Below are 16,561 nucleotides of genomic sequence, written 5' to 3'. Positions count from 1 at the left end.
TCCTGATCTCTGCAGAGCTTCTAATTGTTCATTTGATCCCACTCAGCTCCTTCAGATTAGCCAGCAGCAATTAGCGAAAGTCTGGTGGAACTGCAGAGCTCATCAACTTTATTTATAAACGCTTTAACATCAGCTACAGCTAAAACAAAGTACCGAACGTCAATACTGGATAAATAAGATAAAGCATTAAAAAATAGAGCTACCCCTCAGTGCAACATTGTTAAAAGGTCAATAGAGGAGCCATGCTGTGACGACTTCCTGAAGGCGGAGTTTCAGAAAGAGCAGGAGTTTTTAAAGAGACAGAGGCCCAATTTCAAGGAGTTAAATTACGAAGTCATATTTCTTTTAAGTGATTTATATTTAAACAGTTACTTGATTGTGCTTTATAATGGCACCATGTGCCTTGAAAATAAATACTGCCCCTTTAAGGCATTTTTGTGCCATTCACAGCTCTTCAGATCTACAGCAGAGCAACTTCTAAATTTTACCTGTCCCTGAAATGAACCTTGGGAATCTGGGAGATGGAGTCCTCACAGCTGCTTCAACAGTTTTCTATTTGATGCCGTTCCATAAAAATGTCACATCTGTGGAGAGCACCTGTAGATCTGTGCAGCTCCTCCAGAGTTATCATGAACCTCTTGGCTGCTTCTCTAATTAGTCATTTTACTGCTTGGTGGGCGGAGCTTGATCTCACCTGTTGAATTCAATAGTTACTAAATCAAAAAGCCATTTATGGGATTTTCTGTTTCTAAGACGCTAAAAGAAAAAAAAATTCTACAAACCACACAACTAAATCTTTACTTCATACTTTGCAAACAATTTATTGATTATCTTTTGGAGCATACACATTTGAAAATATTTGTTTACCTGAAACTGCAACTTCAGTACTTCAGTTAAATAAATGTTTACAATATACAAAGAAAATACAGGGAGCAGAGTTTTTTTTTAGATGTGCATCAAACACAATCAGTGTTTTTTTCTCTTTAGCTTAATCAGAGAGGAAACACCAAAAACTGAACTCTGACCTTTTCATCAGGTCTGAAACAAACCAAACTGATGCTCTCACACACACGCGCGCACACACACACACAAGCTGAAAGGAAAGGAAGAAAAACTAAAAAGATGAAAACGAGAAATGAGCCTGAACCTCTAATGGAGAAACTGAAAACTAAGTGGAACCAGGCACTGAACTGAACGGAGGAGAGGAGGGGACATGTGTGCGAACGCGAACACACACACTCTCACACACACCAGCCTGCAGCCTTGGCCCTGGATGCTGACGTGGTTGTCAGGAGGGAAGCGTGAAACGTGTAGGATGGAGATGTTCAGTCAAAATCCTGCGCTGCGAGCCTCTGTGTGTCTGACAGTCACGCGGCTGGATGTTCTGGCAACACGGACAGATGGCTTGGGCGCATGCTCAGTGTAACCGTGGCGACGCTTGGAGGTCAGTTCAGGTGAAAGCCCTTTTCCATAGTGGCAGCTAACAAACGCTCCCTCATGATGTCTTCAGATGAATACTCTGGGAGCTTCAGGTAGTGAACACAAGTGTTTACTGATGGATAGCTGGAGTCTGTTGCATCCACCTGGAGGGGGCGGGGCAAGACAGGAACAGCAGCCAATCAGCTCACAGTCAGACTTTTAAAGATGCCAGAAGATCTGAACCTACCTTTCTGACTACGGTGAGGCGTGGGTGAAGGTTGGCCAGGCCACCAGGGGGCAGCGTGGAGCAGCCGGTGGTGAACTGCAGGAAGGCTTTCCTCTCATCAGACGACATTCCACATAAAACCCTGACAAAGCGCTGAAAGCCAGGACTGAAGAGGAGCAGACACAATGTAACAGTTAGGATCAGTTTTTAGCCTCAAACATCAACCCTGTGTGTGTGTGTGTGTGTGTGTGTGTCTGCTCTCACACCTGTCTCTGGTGTAACCAAGCTTTGGTTCAGTGTAGTTGATGATGTCATCAGCATTCCAGGAAGGAGACTGGTTACCACAGAGGACCATCTGCACTTCCTTATGGCTAAAGGAGCTCAGCTTCTCCATGGGAAACACCTGATTAAATCCCTCTGAGGAGAGCAGACAGGGTGAGCCCACACTGTTCAGTCACATCCACCCTTATTCTAATTATCAACTCATTTAGTAACCCAGACTCTAAAAATACTACAAAAATATCTATTCATTTTGCACTTAAGAGTGAAAACAAAAACCTTTTTAAATCTATTCTACCTAGAACTCCTTAGTTTTAGCTTCACCCGACTCAAATGCTGAAAACATAAACTATGAAGCACCTTTTGTTCTCCAATTATTAACTGTATTTGTTAGCTGCAGATGCATCCTTTACAAATGATGGAGCATTCACTACAGGTGTGCTGTTATTGTCTTTCAGGTAACAAAATGTTTATTTTCTTACTTAAATTTATTTATGACTTGAATTAATTGTACATTTGCACCTCAATGTATATCTAATATTGTATAAAAAGGCTTCAGTGGTTAAATAAAATAAAATGTGTAGAATGAGCCTTTTTTTGTCGAGTTTTGTCTTACTAACTGCTCTGTGTTGTTCTTTTAGCAAATGGCCTTTTGAAACGGGAATGCTCCAGTTAAGAACGAATCAATTACTAAATTAATCAATTAATCACTATTAATCCAATTAATTGTTTCAGCCCTACTTATAATAATAAACATCTCAACAATTTGGTGTCCCAAAGATACGGTTCATCTGTGATTGTGGGTACTATGCAGGTTTTGGTGAGTGCTTGGAATGAAAATAATAATTCCATTACTTTCAGTGGTGTCTGAGCTGTAAGTGAGCTCCAGCTTTGTGTAGTTGTGATGTGTGTGTTCACCTTTGAAGGCCTCCAACTGTTTCTGGATGCCAGTGTGCATACAGAAATCAAACATCAGCTCCACGTACTCCTCTGCATTCTCCACAGTCACCATCTGTCCTCACACAATCACACACACAAAAAGGAAAGAAGGTTTAGTGACACACACGCGCACGCACGCACGCACGCACGCACGCACACACACAGTCCATCCTGTGACCGGAGCAGCAGCTGGGTGGATGTGTGCTGTTACCTCGTCATCTCCATTTGATTTCAGGTCTACTGCAGAGAAGCCGTGAACCTTTGATGATGGACAGAATTGAAAGTTTAACCTGAAAACAGAAATGTCAAGTCATCAGGTCACATTTAGAACAGCAGCAGGTGCAAAAATACTGTACTTATTATTTCTATACAGTATCTTCATTTTAATACAGCATTAGGAAACTTTTACAGACTGCTGAGGCTGTGTCCCTTTTCCTTTTTAATACTCCAGCATGTATAGGAACAATCTGTGAGGGATCATGTTTCTTGGGAGGATCCTGCACTGAGGTAGGCGTCAAGTTTAAAAAGAAAATGTTTGCTCTGCTTGCTCAACATGAGCCACAAATATGATTTAACATATAGTTGTGTTTTTAACGGTTCCCGTTGAGCATGTGTGTTTAAGGCTCACACACTCACTCAATGCAGCATTTTCCAGGCATTGGCTGCCAATGAATGGAAAATGCTGCATTCACATAAATAACAACCAGCCAATCAAAATACTGTGGCAAGCTGCAGATATTACAAAACAACAAAAACTTAGTACAAGGAATGCTTCAATTTTGCACATTGAGAATATTTAATTAAGCAGACAGTTAATTATCTGTTTTGGTAATTTTCATTTTATTTATTTTGAAATGTGATCAGGGCTGGCTCAAGATTTCATGGACCCTTGAGCAGAATATGACGGGCCCCCATTCTATTAAGACTTAATAAGTAGAGGTAGTTTAACAGCAGTCAGTCATAATTTTTTATTATTTGCTGAAGTGAATTTGTGAACAAACTGAGCTCCAACACAAAGATTAAACTCTGTGTTAAAATGTTAGCATTTATGGCCCTAAGCAGCTGCTTGGTTCATTTATGCCTTGGGCTGGCATTACTTTGTTTGAAGATCCATTGTGATTAATTAATTAGGATTTAATTGAAGTGCAAAAGTGTGATATTTGTTTAATTTGTATTGTTTGTGTTTGTCTTTTTTCTCGTGTTCAGGTATCGACTCCGGGGTTCAGCAGGTATTCTGGGTAAAATCCTGACTATGTTACTGCTCCAAACAGAAGAGCTGACTCGGCTCTTCTCAGCAGCAGGTCAAGCTGAGTCTCAGAGGATTTTACCCGAGGTCCTCGATGCTGAGTGGGGGTCCGGAGCCCATGGGGTTCCTCAGCATCAGGTCCTGCAGTCTGGTGTTCTTCTCGTCCTCAGACAGACTCTTGCTGCCCAGGATCTGTCTCCTCTTCACAGCCAGCTCCTTCACCTCTTTTAGGAAGGTTGCTCTAGAAGGGGGGGAATCATTTTCCAAATGAGTCAATGTTTTCACAACCAAATTAAAGAAGGAAACTCTGAACCCAATGACCTGCTGACCTGTGTGGGTTGACCAGCTGGAAGTCATCCCAGGTCAGGATGCCGTGGTACCAGGCGGGCAGCTTCCGCTTGGGCGGGTCCATGATGAACTCGGACTTTGAGTCCTCGTCGAAGCTGCCCACAGAGTACGTCTCTTGGCTCTCCTCGGTGGACGCCTCCGACTGCACCTCAGACAGCAGCGCCTGCAGGTGGGCGCGCTCAGGGCCGTGGCCCGGTGGCGAGCCGCGCGACTGGTACAGCAGCTTGCTCATGTTGGACTTGATGTCGCCCATGCAGAGCAGCTTGAAGAAGGGCTGAGACACGGGCAGGTCCACCAGCCGGTTGTCCTGGATGCACTTGGCCAGGAAAATCCCCAGGAAGTGGAAGAGCTTGGTGATGCGCTCCAGCTCCTCACTGTCCTGCGGGAACGGAGCGGGGAACAGGCCGCAGGAGCGCTGCACGTAGAAACCGGGCGGCTTCAGACCGCCGCCCAGGTCCACCTACAGGAGACAGAGGAACACACAAGGTCAGCAGTGTCGCCATGGAGACGGAGGTCAAACTGGTGCAAATCAACCACAACAAAGCATTGCCCTGGTTCCTGTTCGCTGGGTGAATACTCATCAGAAACCTGGTGCATCCTCCTCACACCTCCAGTTCTACTGATTAACATGTTACATCCTTCTATTAAATATGGAGGAGCTCAAAAACGCACAACTGATTTCCTGTTTGTGATTCTGGGAATTTATGCATCAACCTGAAGCTAAGGAAATATACAGGACTGGTATCACTGATGCTGTTTGTTTAAAAAAAATCATTGATTAATTTGGTGAGTTATAATGTCATGAGAGTAAATCATTATGAGAATAAACTCATAATATTCTGAGAATAAAGTCGTAATATGCTGACTGTTCTCATAATATGACTTTATTCTCATAACATTATGACTTTATTCTTATCTTATTATTACCATGGCTCTAATACTTTGTCTGAAATCAGATTCCAACTAATTTGTTATTGAAAAATTCCATAATGAATATTTTTTTCCTAAAGTTTATAGAACATTCTAGTCATTTCAATAAAACATCTATTACATATTCTATAAATAAAATGCATCATCTATTATTGTTATAGAACCCTGAAGTATGTGCAGAGCAGTTTGTTCTGTCAGTGTCGCACATCATGACACAGAATGATGAGATGGGCCTCAGACTGTGATAGAACTCTACTTCACAGCCTCTTAGCAGTTTCTCATGAGCTCATTGGTCAGCGATTGCGAGGTGATTGACCTGTCGGGACTCGTCGTCAGGGAAATCGTCGTCACACAGCCAGATACCCAGAGACGTTCTCTGGAACTCTGCAGCCACCAGAGCATAGAACTCCAAGGTGGGACCCAGACCGGTTCCCTCTTCACCCTGGAACTCCACCTGAAGAGAGAGAGAGAGAGACACACACACACACACACACACACACACAAACACACACACACACACACAATTCAGCTTCAGAAGATAGTCACAGCACAGATGAGACAGAGCTTCCAAAAAGTTCACTTCCTCTCCCACCTCCAGCACGGACTTCCTATCGGCGTGGATCTGCATGACTGACTCCGCCCACTCCATCATGGCTTCTCCTCTGGGGACTTTGACCCTCTCGTGTTTGAGCCGGCCCACCCTGAACTCTCCAGGGTCGTCCCGCCTCACCGTGGTGGACGGCCGGGATCGCTCCATGGTCGCCTCGCGCCGGTTCTGGAGCCACACGATGGCCCTGTGGGAGCACGGGGGTCAGAGGTCAGGCCATGGAGAGGATAGAACCCAGTCACACTGGATGTAATGTTTTTCATTTCTAGGCATTAGTTTCAGGGCAAGCAGATCTGGTCCTGCTGCCCCCAGGTTGCTGGTGGCTCTCCTGGTGGTTGCTATGGCACCTGTCAGACTCACCTGGACGCTCCAAAAGCAGTGCAGGTGAAGTACAGCTGTCTGGTCTCAAAGGGGATGAGGAAGGGACATTTGGACGTGAGCTGCTCACACCAGTCAGGCAGTGCTCCGCTGGCCACAGCCAGAGGCTCCTGGCAACAAAACAGCGATAGCATTCAGTTAGCTTAGCTTCACTTGGAGTTTGCTACAGAGCTGCTCAAGCCCTGAGCAGCATTATGACAGATACAGAATGATTAATAACACATTAATGTTCTATAGAACTATAACATAAAAGGGGGACAAATTAACATTTAAAGTTAATCTCACAAACATTTAGTACATTTACATAAATAATCCCAGAAGAGAAGCTGACCTCAATCTGCTGGAGGATCTTGGTGGTGATCTTCTTGCTGGTGAACTCCTCTGGTGATGCGTTGAACTGCAGCTCCTCAACATCTGGAAATACAGGCAAAAAAAACAAAATAAAACAAACAAAAAAAAACATATGAGGAACAGGTGAAAATGCACAATCAGAATATTAATGTTCCAAAACTGAAACCTGTTCTAGCTTTTCGTTGTCTTTATAAAACTCCTCCACAGTTTAGAATTAGTCAGCTCATTTCACATGATTGAAATGCAAAACTGTGATAAAGGATGAAATGATCCGTCCAGCAGGGAGGTGTGAGTGTGTGGCCGTCGTACCTTCCTGCAGCGTGCGCGCGTTGGACACCGAGTCGCTCCCGATGATGTACAGGATGCGCAGCAGCTGCAGGACGTCCTCCATGCCGCATGCGTTCTGGCTGCAGCCGGCCTTGGCCTGCGCTGCCTCCCTGACCCAGCCCAGGATCTCACTGCTCTGACTGACCGACAGTGAGCTCGGACTGAGCCCCCCGCAGCGACCTCCGACCCCCGTGCTCTGGTCCAAGAATTCCTGCAGATAGAAACAGACTTCCTGGTTTACGGTTCCAATTCTGTCCAAAGCGTAAAGGGAAGAGTCGGACTTGCCATCTTCCCGCTGTCCTTCTCTTTATCAGAGTCTTTCAGCTCCCGGTACATTATCCTGCAGGGGAACACAGCGAAGACTGAAACATGTAAAGTGTGAACACGTGAAGGTTCTGGGGGTCTCCTCTCTTACGTGTAGGTGGGCTCCCAGATGCGCCGCAGCTTATCCGTCTTCACAGAGCCGTTGCAGGAGAGCTGCAGAAGCCGCTGCACGTAGTAGAAGATGGTCAGCTTGTAGCTGGACAGAGGAAGCTCAACCTCTCTAGTTGTACCAAGACCGGGAACCTGGACACACACACACACACACACACACACACACACACACACACACACACACACACACACACACACACACACACACATTTAAGAATCCCAATTCACATTTACTACCATTCAGAATCGATTTAAGATGTCCCAAAAATAGGTGTTAATTGAAAATGTTGCTTATATTGTCAATACATGGTTTTCAAATAAAAATTGAGTAATTTATTACAGATCCTGCAATTAACTATATTAACATTTTAATAGAGTCCCACCACGACTACAGAAAGCTAACAGAACATTGAAGATCGTGAAGAGGTGGGAAGAGAATTTTACTCAAGAGTAATGATACTTCATAATTGCAAAAGGAAAAGTAGAAAATACAGCACAATAAAAATACTCCTAAAGTACATTTTTTTCCAAAAAGTTACTACAGTAAATGTGAGTAAATGTAGCTGGTTACTCGTATTCATGACTAACCTTCAGAGTCAGAGCGAGGTGAGGAGAAGGAGCACACTCCACCTCCTCCCGGGCCTCAGACCGAGGCGTTCCTGCACCAAAACAGAACCAGCTCCAGTCAAAAATTCATTTCTCTGCATTCAACACAGACTGACATGATCTTAGAGATACAGAACCCAAAAGAATAGATGTATCATATGTTCCAGTTAACAGAACCAGTACTGCTTTTTAAATTCTTCACTTTGACTCATTTCAATACGGTTACCAAACAGCTATGATCATTTTACTTATTTGCAATTCATTTTTGTTTTTGTATTTACTAAACTTAAAGTTAGTTGGATGAAAAATTCTAGCTAGTGTTGAGAAAATAAATTTAAAATAATCTAGTTTTAAAACCTAACATGTCTTGATTCAAATGCCCTAATTGTGGTTTTGAAATTAGTAATGTATTCTGCCCTATTGACCTTTATTTTACTTGTAGTTACAGCAGATGGTTTGCTAGGATCGTTTGAACTGCCTTTTGTCTGTGGGAAAACAATACAGTAGAAGTTGTAGCTTTTCACACTCATCTGTGAAAGGCCGTAAACACGGCAGGGGTTTTAGGCTTGAGACAAAGGGTCAGAGACAGCTCCTGGTTGGATGAGCAAAGATACGCCTTATTTGAATAAATTAAATACAAGAAGATAAAACTTTCTACACAGAAGTAACAGATCAGATTTGCTCTTGCAATTCTCCAAAGATGTCTTTGCACGTCTTTGCTTTTCTTTTCTTCTTCTTTCCATTTATGTCAGGTAAATGAATGTATGTCTCCGTTGTTCTGCAGTTTCTGGTGTAAGTTTGTGCATTGTCTTACTTCTAAGTTTATGCATTGTCTTATATTGGATTAAACTCTGTAATTCTGTGACGTCAACACGCATTGTTGTTTTCCTTGTGGCTACACGTGGCCCGCCGAGAGGACCTGGGATCCAGAGGAAGAGAGAGCCAAACTTTTTTCCAAAGTTAACCTATTTTAGAATATTTCTTCCTTAACACTAGGTTTAGATTTGCTGGTAGATCTGTAGCACCGTACCAGGGGAGGGGATCTCCAGGTCGGTGGTCTGTTGGACATTAGTTCTTCCAGGTCGGGGGTCAAACGCAGGGACCAAAGCAGAAAATTGCCTTTTGAGGACAAAATCATCGTCCCACGTTCTCCTGCGTCCTCCTTTCGTCTCATACTCTTCCTCCTCCTACAACAGAATATACATTTGATCCACAGTCTGACATCAACACAGCAGCAGCAAAAACAAAACTACTACAGGACAGAGTCAGACCCAACGACACCACGAACAGAACTTATTTTACATACCAGGACCTCCTCATACTCCTGGTCCTCCTGATTGTCATCTTCGTTTTCGTCGTCATCATCGTCGGGCTCAGGGAGGTCCTCCTCATCGTCCAGCTCTGCTAGCAGTGTGTTGGCACGGCAACTGTCCAGGAAGTCTGCAGGTTGACAGAAACACAGCTGACATGATTCCAGCTGGAGGACAGAGTGAAGACCCTCCCTGATCCTGATGGTGACTCCGCCTGTGCCAAAGGCCAGCCGGCTGCTAAACATCAAGCAGAGCTAAAAACTCCAACCTGTTCTGAGAATGCATCTTGGGTTTGGCTTCTTGCAGAACATGTATGACTCCAGGTTCTGGCTGAGTGTGTGGACAGAACTTCAAACCATGCAGAGCTCCCACGGAGCGCCGGCTGCTCCGGCACATTGGATCTGTTCTTGTTGCATGTGTAACGTAGCACAGGCATGGCTTCATTCACATCATCTCTACCCAAACCACAACAAAAGCTCCTTGCAGGGAATACTGAACATGCAGCATCTCATTCCCTCTGATGGCGCTTCCTGCTGCTCTGCAGCGATTAGCTTGTAGTTAGTTTGTAGATTTGAGCAAATCTTGTGTTAGACTTTAACTCCATGGGATAAACCAACATGAACCGTCTTAGACCAGTTCAACCTTCCATGTTAACCCAGGAATTCAGGTTTTAAGATCAGACTCACTAAACTACGACAGGCTTGTTTCTAAAATGAGAACAGTTGGAACTAGAAATGCACCGATCCACTTCTTTTCACTTCCGATATCAATATCTGAGGTTTAGCATAGGACCACACCAATACAGAAAAATAGCTGACTTAAAACTTTTTTTAACAGACCTAAATGCACTGAATTACAAATTTATTTGCCAACTCTGCACCAGTACAGCTCACTGAAATACACTAATAGCTTCACGAGCTTGGTCAAACATGGAAAAGAGTAATTAAAAGTAGAACAGCCAATGGAAAATAAATAATAAATAAACTGTAACTGATAAAAACAACAGGTTGACTATTTGTTCAAACATGTAAAAATAAACTAAAACATTCTTTCAAATGGTTCAGAAAGTGCAATTATAGAGGAATTTGAATATAATGTAAAATAAATAATGACATCACTTAGAGCAAAAAGCATAGAATTAGACTAAATAGATCTGCCCCTATGAATCGGGCACATTGTAACCAATACCACATCTAGATTTTTAAAAAATATCAGAATCAATACAGATATTAGTATCGGATCAGTGGATCTCTAGTTGGAACTAGAGTTAAGTTAGGCAGCCAAGCAGCTGTAACAGGTCAAACATGCTGTTACATGATGTTCAGTTACATGATGTTGTGTGTGTGTGTGCGCGCACGCGCGTGTGGTGGTGGGAGGGGCGGGGGGGGGCACTGACCATAGAGAGAGAACTCAGCTTCCTGTCCTGTGTCACTCTCACTGGATGTGGACGTCAGGCTTGTTGTCAGAGTGTTACTTAGCAACTGGCCAACTGAAAGCCCCGTTGTGGCTGTGGCTACGTTATTGCCACTGGTTACTATGGAAGTTGACATGGTAACTGTGGAGGTGGTGCCAGTGGTGGTGAGGTTAGGAAAGCTCTGAGCGCCCATGAGAGGAGAAGCTGCAAACAAACAAAAACAAGTTGCAGTTAGTCTGAAACCGGAGACACAGCAGTACACAGGTTGGTTATGGTGGAGTCAGCTGCCAGCACACACACACACACACACACTGGACGTCTGAAGGAAGGGAACTCATGCTCTTTTCTAAATAACTCAACAATTATGGTTTGTTTTTTGTCTCAAATGTTCCCCTTGGACACGTCAAACAGCCTAATATGGAGCACAAGTGTTCAGAACTCAGCATAGTGCCTGGAGAAACGTTTTAACTACAGCAACACTTTCCTTTCCTCACACCTAAACGTTTCCACCACAAACAACCTCAGGCTCCAGGTCTTATGAGAGTTTTGTTTTAAATGCATAAAATAGTCTTGGTGTGGGAAAAGCACAGACATGTTCAGGGTTTCCTGCTTCATCACGTCACACCGGATCAAATCTATCAGCATTCAACTAATTACTGATTAGTTTTTGTTTTAAAAATCTGAAATATTGCCTCAGCTGACATTTGGGGTTTCATTTCCTGTTTTAGCCACAGTTTTCACTCAATATGCGCTAGGTACTCAACAAGTTGTTGCTAGGTAACACAAGTTACTCAACAGATTGTTGCTAGGTAGTCAAAAAGTGAGTTAGCTAATTGATGCCACCTATCTTGCTTAGAGGTTGAGCAGCTAAAGCTCAACCTACAGACTGGAATTTGTAAAGTGCTTTGAGATGACATTTATTGCAAAGTGGCGCTACAGAAATAAACTGAATTGAAATTAATTTGAGAAACCGTGAAAAGAAGATAAGCACATATTGTGCTTGATATCATCACAGAAATATTTACCAATCTTATTGACACTGAAAGACTTCCCAACATGGTGCAGCCCTATTGAGTACTAGTTTTGTTGGTTGCGCTACAGTGTTGAAGTGGTGCCTCATTCCTGTAGCATTAGCATGCTAGCAGTGCGGTACTCACTTGCGGCACTCATGACATTGCGGCCCAGGGTGTTTGTGTTGTTGTCGCTGCTGCTGCGGCTCAGGTTCATGTTGTTGGTGGCGTTGGTGCGGGACATGTTGGGCGCACGGCGGACGAAGGACTCCATGAGGCTGGCCTCCCGCGACGACAGATTGGGGACGCTGGCGCTGGAACTCATTGGGGCCCCGGCGGCCAGCAGGGAGCTGACCGACAGGCGCGTGTTGGTGGCGGAGCACAGCGGCCTCTGGGAGTGCGTGTCTTTGCTGGAAGACTCAGACACAGAGCTGACGTCAGGGGAGCTCACGCTCACCAGACCCATAGAGATGGCCGTGGCCGGGTCGGTGCCGGCTGCCGCTGCGGTGGGTGAGTGGTGCTCGTCTCCGGTCACAGACGTGTCGGCGGTGAGCGTGCCGGAGCTGGACCCCGACCCGCATCCGGCCTCTGTGGCGGAGGACAAAACCACGATGGGCTCCTGTTGGTGGCCGTCACAGCCCAGGCCGCCTCCGGTGACCCCTCCAGGCCCCGCGCCTTGGTCCAGCAGCAGGCCCTCCGCTCTCCTCTCCAGCTGCAGGGCCCCGCCGCCGGGCATCCCGGCGGAGGAGCTGAGGCTGATGTCAGAGGACGAGGCCACGCTGCAGACGGAGCTGCTGCTGCCCTTCCTGCTGGAGGAGCTGGCCCCGCTTTTGTCGGGACAGTTATTTTTCACCAGGCTGCTCCAGGAGGGCTGCTGGGAAGACGACGAGGTTGAGGACAACGACGCCGACGTGGTGGTGGTTCCGCCAACAGCTGTTGATGTCACAGAGGGTCCCACCGTGGATGAGGCGGGACCTGAAACAGTGGATGAGACAGGTTTGGGTGTTGGCGCTGTGGCAGCCGACTCAGGGTCATACCCTGGAGCAAGCTTGAGGTCAAACTTCCCTTCAGCGCCCATACGGTAAGAGTTAGAGCATCCGCTAGCATCCCAGGTTACATCAATCCAGCCTGGATGGACAGAGAGATAGGAGGGAGACGGACAGATGGATGTCAGAGAGGCGGCAGAGAGGGAAACAGGGCGAGAGCGGCAGAGGAAGGCAGACAGCGGACAAGCAGCTTACAGTCCTAACAGCTCCACACAGTGACAGAATATTACTTCCAGCCTAGCTGCACATGTCAAACAACAACATCCTGCAGGTACACTCAGGGCTATGTTTATTTATTGGAGGAGTGATTTGGTCAGACTTCCCAGCTGGTTACTGATTTGATTCATGACTGGTTGAAGCAGCATGATGGGCAGAGCCTTAGAAAACCTGCTACCAGGCCTGTCACAATAAGAAATCCATCAATTAATCTTATGATCCATTAAACTGACATCAGTAATAGCCATTTCCATGATGTATAGTTTTTCTCTCTTTCTACCAAAAACTGGACAACAAAAGTCTTCAGTCTGGTGCTTTGGTCTCAACTAGCCCTTTTTTTTAAGAACAATTTTGTTTACACAGACTTCAATATTAATTTTATTTGTTGTGCTTGTTTAATTATTTTGAATATTTAAAATACCTTCCAGTTCCAGAGTTATATGTTCATTAGAATTGAAAGTGTATTGCTCTTTGAGAATGTGTTATTATGCATTATTCTGCATTATTATATTACTTCAATATGGTCTCAAAACAACAACATTATCATTTATCGCAATAACTTCTGGGACAATTTATCATCCAGCAATTAACTGGGCGATTAATTTTATTGCTCATTAAAATTTATTTAAACTTAATTAATTGCTTATTGCGACAGGCCTGCTACATTTTTAAGGCAGGTTTTGTTAAATAAGTTCAAAAATAAATGAGTCAGAACATCTGCTAAAGAAGCAGCAGGTTTTTATTTATATTTGTGGGTCACATTTATCTGACTTAACAGATGTATGCCAACAAAAACATCCAAACAGTCTTTTTAGGACCAGGGAATAGATTATTACTTGTGCATTTATTACTGCATCGTTTCCCTTTCTAAACATGATAAATGATATAGCTTCATCTGGTTTGAATTCTGTGAAAAACTACTTTAAAAATCTCATAGTACGCATTTTTGCTATCAAATTATTAATCATAAAAATAGTCAACATATCAGCCGTACACTGCATTTGTCATAGGTTTTTTTCAGCTGTTGATGAATCCTTTGCTAAAATAACTAAGTGCTCACAAAGGAATACAGATATTACATTTTAGGTAATTACGTGTTTATTTTCTCATTTAAAAAGAACATTTGTTTGCATCTTTTTAGACATTTTTAACACTGTATAAAAAGCCTTTAGTGCTCTAATGAAAAATCTGCAGAATGGGCCATTTTTTTATGTAATTAATTGATTTTTAGAAAAATGACTTCATAAAATAATCTACAATCTACTTTAATATATTTTCTACTCTGACACAAAAAGTATCTAAAGCAATTTTGTTTTTTTCTGAAAGTGTTTTATTTCTGTTTGGGCTTTAGCTTAGAATCTAACACCCAACATAGAAATAGTTTGCCCTGATAAAACATTTTGTTGCTCTGATTATGTTGTGGATTATAAAAAAAGGCTTCTATCACTAGTGGAGTGACTAGAAAACAATGTGACAGATACAAAAACAGAAAATAAAAACAGGGGAAAAATATACAATAAATCATTACAGCAAAAAGAGAGAAAATACAATCAAACAGTAGTGAACCCATTTATGGTGCTAAAAATATGAGATGTGGAACAAATGGAAGAGCACACAGAGGCAAGAGAAGTTCTCATCATCCCAGTATATGTTGAGATCAGAGGTCCTGTCATAAGACCAATAATACCAGTTTTATGGCTTACAATGTGGCCAAATGCGTTTTGAGCTGTTCTAAGTTCTAGTCGACTTTAAAATCAATCTGTCTGTCCCTAAATACAGTCAGAGACTCAGAAGAAGTAAATTCTCTATGCAACACTTTGGAAAATGATTGCAGACTGCTGCTGTTTCTGCTCTGACCTGAGAAAACAAAGGATCCCAATGCCTAATATCTGGGAAAAAAAAGAGACTAGTGAATGTCTGTCAACATTAGGCAATAGCAGAGAAAAAAAGACAAGCCAATCTCTGGCATCAGACTTGTTGAAGGTAATGCAGGTAGGGAATGAGGAGAAAATGTTTTCAGAATAATTTCTCTCCAGCTGGTTGATTAAAGAGGAATAAACCAGACACTGGCTGGAGGCAGACTGGAAACAGGATGTTTGAGGAGAAAGCTGGAACGAAACCAGTGCAGGAAAGGAAACGAGTTCATGTGTTTACTGGGGTAAACATCTGCCCACATTCACTCCTCAGGACAGATACGACTGATGGCACATGGCCACTCCTCAACAACAACCTTTCAGACAAAAATGGCCGATCCTGCAGTCTAGAGAGAGAGTTTGGAAATGAGAGCATGTTCTTCTAGCTTTCGGTCAAACGGACACCAACTCACCATTGTGAGCCTCTCCTGTGACAGTGCCCTCTCCTGGCGGATTTCCGTCCTGCTCCCGCCACTTCCAGTCGATACCACGAACGACCCGCGCTCCTGGGACGATGTACTTCATGACCTGAGAGCGGAAAATTCTGCGCTGGCGACGGAGGTTTGCCTCTGCCTCCTTCACAGCTTTACCTGCATTGGGACAAAGGGACACAACGTTTAGTGGAAACACTTAGGTAAAAATAATTAGTTTTAAATGAAGCCAACAGCTACAGTACTTAGAGTAATGCTACATGCTAGTGCTAACTTTGGTATGAAACAGGGCCCACCTTTGTCATAACTATAATTTGCCTCGTTTCTCAGTAAGTGGAGTTTACAAGGACGAGTGTGGGCCGTCTTACAGCAACTAACTGAAGGACTGATGATTGGAGAAATGAGTCGGGACTGCAGTCAAAATATTCGGTACCTCTACAGCACTTTGTATTGCCTTGTTGCTGAAAATGTGCTATATAAATAAAATTACCTTTACCTATAGGACCATAGCATGTTACTGTTTACATCCGGAAATTTTGCGCATGAGCACAATGCTGGAGGGCAAGAAGACGTCCATCCAGCAGCTATGGCTGTGAAACTTGATACCCTGGGATCTTGTTATCTAATTGTAGTGCTGATAATTAGTAGCAAAGCACTGCGTCCCTTTTTCTTTTGTAAACCACAAAAACATTTAATATTTATCAAGTTATGTTGATAACTCGATAGCTAAAAGATCTGGTGTGAGGGACGTCATGTTGCAACGTGTTTGTATAATAGCTACTTGAAAAATGAATTATTCAGAGAAAATCAGTACAAACAGACCCATTCATATTGACCAACTTGTTGCTTTTCCTATAACAGCAAGGCAGCAATAGCAGACACCCAACCTCTCCCCAATGAACTGCTGCTGAAGTTTTAAACTAACAGGGTGAGTACAGGGCTGGAACGATTAATCACATTTATTATAGCAAATTATAAATTGCTAAAGTTAATTGTTAACTGGAGTATACAAACTCAAAAATATACTGCTGCCACTCTGAGCCTCAGCAGTCAACAGTGGGGGCTCACCTAGCTGGTCCTCACAGACCGCTGTGACTGTCCCGTACAGCTCCAGCCCAGACAAAGACAAG

General features: G+C 43.7%; 1 protein-coding gene across 2 annotated transcripts in view; it reads right to left on the bottom strand.

Moving 5' to 3' along the window:
* Window positions 1-796: 796 nt before the first annotated feature.
* The window catches only part of hectd1 (HECT domain containing 1), a 32,298-nt gene continuing 16,533 nt past the window's right edge, over window positions 797-16,561 (bottom strand). Inside the window, exons 24-44 of one of the 2 annotated variants that reach the window (XM_014967311.2) lie at window positions 16,500-16,561; window positions 15,414-15,590; window positions 11,973-12,953; window positions 10,798-11,019; window positions 9,398-9,531; window positions 9,122-9,278; window positions 8,074-8,144; window positions 7,466-7,617; window positions 7,336-7,390; window positions 7,033-7,261; window positions 6,704-6,786; window positions 6,355-6,482; window positions 5,980-6,181; window positions 5,704-5,841; window positions 4,439-4,917; window positions 4,192-4,350; window positions 3,075-3,153; window positions 2,843-2,936; window positions 1,912-2,062; window positions 1,667-1,811; window positions 797-1,583 (exon numbers count right to left, since the gene is read on the bottom strand). The exon at window positions 16,500-16,561 is cut by the window's right edge and continues 105 nt beyond it. In XM_014967311.2, the coding sequence (XP_014822797.1) occupies window positions 1,446-1,583; window positions 1,667-1,811; window positions 1,912-2,062; window positions 2,843-2,936; window positions 3,075-3,153; window positions 4,192-4,350; window positions 4,439-4,917; window positions 5,704-5,841; window positions 5,980-6,181; window positions 6,355-6,482; window positions 6,704-6,786; window positions 7,033-7,261; window positions 7,336-7,390; window positions 7,466-7,617; window positions 8,074-8,144; window positions 9,122-9,278; window positions 9,398-9,531; window positions 10,798-11,019; window positions 11,973-12,953; window positions 15,414-15,590; window positions 16,500-16,561 (4,036 nt within the window). In that variant the 3' untranslated portion in view covers window positions 797-1,445. The remainder of the gene's footprint in view (window positions 1,584-1,666; window positions 1,812-1,911; window positions 2,063-2,842; window positions 2,937-3,074; window positions 3,154-4,191; window positions 4,351-4,438; window positions 4,918-5,703; window positions 5,842-5,979; window positions 6,182-6,354; window positions 6,483-6,703; window positions 6,787-7,032; window positions 7,262-7,335; window positions 7,391-7,465; window positions 7,618-8,073; window positions 8,145-9,121; window positions 9,279-9,397; window positions 9,532-10,797; window positions 11,020-11,972; window positions 12,954-15,413; window positions 15,591-16,499) is intronic. The other variant, XM_014967312.2, reaches the window with a different exon arrangement.

This window comes from Poecilia mexicana, unplaced genomic scaffold (genome assembly GCF_051168715.1).
Source record: "Poecilia mexicana isolate PSO_F unplaced genomic scaffold, ASM5116871v1 scaffold_22, whole genome shotgun sequence".
In the NCBI taxonomy this organism is placed as follows: domain Eukaryota; kingdom Metazoa; phylum Chordata; class Actinopteri; order Cyprinodontiformes; family Poeciliidae; genus Poecilia; species Poecilia mexicana.
This window is presented reverse-complemented; position numbering and strand designations above follow the sequence as displayed.